This window comes from Oncorhynchus masou, unplaced genomic scaffold (assembly GCF_036934945.1).
Source record: "Oncorhynchus masou masou isolate Uvic2021 unplaced genomic scaffold, UVic_Omas_1.1 unplaced_scaffold_2101, whole genome shotgun sequence".
NCBI classification, from domain to species: domain Eukaryota; kingdom Metazoa; phylum Chordata; class Actinopteri; order Salmoniformes; family Salmonidae; genus Oncorhynchus; species Oncorhynchus masou.
The window spans coordinates 65,001-66,769 of record NW_027008580.1 but is presented as its reverse complement, the minus strand read 5'-3'; the positions used below and the strand labels follow the sequence as shown (position 1 = coordinate 66,769).

The window sequence follows — 1,769 nt, the reverse complement described above, 5'->3', positions numbered from 1 at the left end:
GAGTGTAATTCACTGAAGCAAAAGCCCTGGCTCTTTATTGAACTGAATTGAACTGCCTTTAGTATAATCTCTTTTATTTTTGGTGAAATACGGCTGTTGTGTTTCTCTGCACAGTTTGGTGGGAGTGGAGAGGAGAGAAGCCATTTGTTTAAAACAGATTTATAATTATGCATTCATGAGTGGTTTTAGAAGAGATGGGACACAGGAAGGCATCTCTCTCTCAACCTTACATATTAATAACAGTATGGTGTTTTGTGGGAAATGTAGTGCTCTCAGCATTCTGTAGCATGCACGCACGCACAGACACACACACTCAAAGACACACAGAAACACTACAAAGTTGCTTATGGTAGCTAATAACTTCCCTATGGTTTTAATAGGGCCAGTTATTACAGTGTTTTTGATGCGCTCCTCATATTCATAACCATAGTGATGCCCTTACAGTACCTCACTGCTCTTTATCACTAGCCCCTCTCCTTCTCTCTCTTTTATTCTCTCTCTCTCTATCTCTCTCTCTCATTCTCACTCTCTCTCTCTCTCTCTCTCTCTCTCTTTATCCCTCCCTCTCTCCAACACACTGTGATGAAGGATATTGCACAGTTTAAGGCCTATGTTGTACCTCTAATTCTCTCTCACTCTCTCTCTCTCTCTCTCTCTCTCTCTCACTCTCTCTCCCTCTCTCGCTCTCCCTCTCGCTCTCTCTCTCTCACTCTCTCTCTCTCTCTCTCTCTCTCTCTCCCTCTCTCCCTCTCTCCCTCTCTCCTTTTCTCTCTTTTTATTCTCTCTCCTTCTCTCTTTATTCTCTCTCTCTCTCTCTCTCTCTCTCTCTCTCTCTCTCTCTCTCACTCTCTCCCTCTCTCTCTCTCCCTCTCTCCCTCTCTCTCCCTCTCTCCCTCTCTCTCCCTCTCTCATTTTCTCTCTTTTATTCTCTCTCTCCTTCTCTCTCTTTTATTCTCTCTCTCTCTCTCACTCTCTCTCTCTCTCCCTCTCTCTCCCTCTCTCTCCCTCTCTCCCTCTCTCTCCCTCTCTCATTTTCTCTCTTTTATTCTCTCTCTCCTTCTCTCTCTTTATCCCTCCCTCTCTCCAACACACTGTGATGAAGGATATTGCACAGTTTAAGGCCCATGTTGTACCTCTAATTCTCTCTCTCTCTCTCTCACTCTCTCTCTCTCTCTCACTCTCTCTAACTCTCTGTCTCTCTCTTTATCCCTCCCTCTCTCTCTCTCTCTCTCTCTCAGTCTCTCACTCTCTCTCTCTCTCCCTCTCTCTCTCTCTTTATCCCTCCCTCTCTCCAACACACTGTGATGAAGGATATTGCACAGTTTAAGGCCTATGTTGTACCTCTAATTCTCTCTCTCAATTCAATTCAATTCAAAGGGGCTTTATTGCCTTGGGAAACATATGTTTACATGGCAAAGCAAGTGAAATAAACAATATTCATAAATTAAATAAACAATAACGAATTAAAAGCAAACATTAGACCTTACAAGAGTTTCAAAAGAATAGAGACATTTAAAATGTTATATCATTGGCTATGTACAGTGTGTCTGGGAGGGAGTCTCGCAGGTCTGGGGGGAGTCTTGTAGGTCTGGGGGAGTCTTGTAGGTCTGGGGGAGTCTTGTAGGTCTGGGGGGAGATTGTAGGTCTGGGGGAGTCTCGCAGGTCTGGGGGAGTCTTGTAGGTCTGGGTGGAGATTGTAGGTCTGGGGGAGTCTTGTAGGTCTGGGGGAGATTGTAGGTCTGGGGGGAGTCTTGTAGGTCTGGGGGGAG

The 1,769-nt window shown here is 45.0% G+C and overlaps 1 protein-coding gene across 1 annotated transcript in view; it reads right to left on the bottom strand.

The window, feature by feature from the left end:
• Positions 1 to 1,512: 1,512 nt before the first annotated feature.
• Positions 1,513 to 1,769, bottom strand: part of LOC135532903 (uncharacterized) — a 999-nt gene continuing 742 nt past the window's right edge. The window contains exon 1 of the mRNA XM_064960333.1: positions 1,513 to 1,769. This exon is cut by the window's right edge and continues 742 nt beyond it. Coding sequence (XP_064816405.1) covers positions 1,513 to 1,769 — 257 coding nt within the window.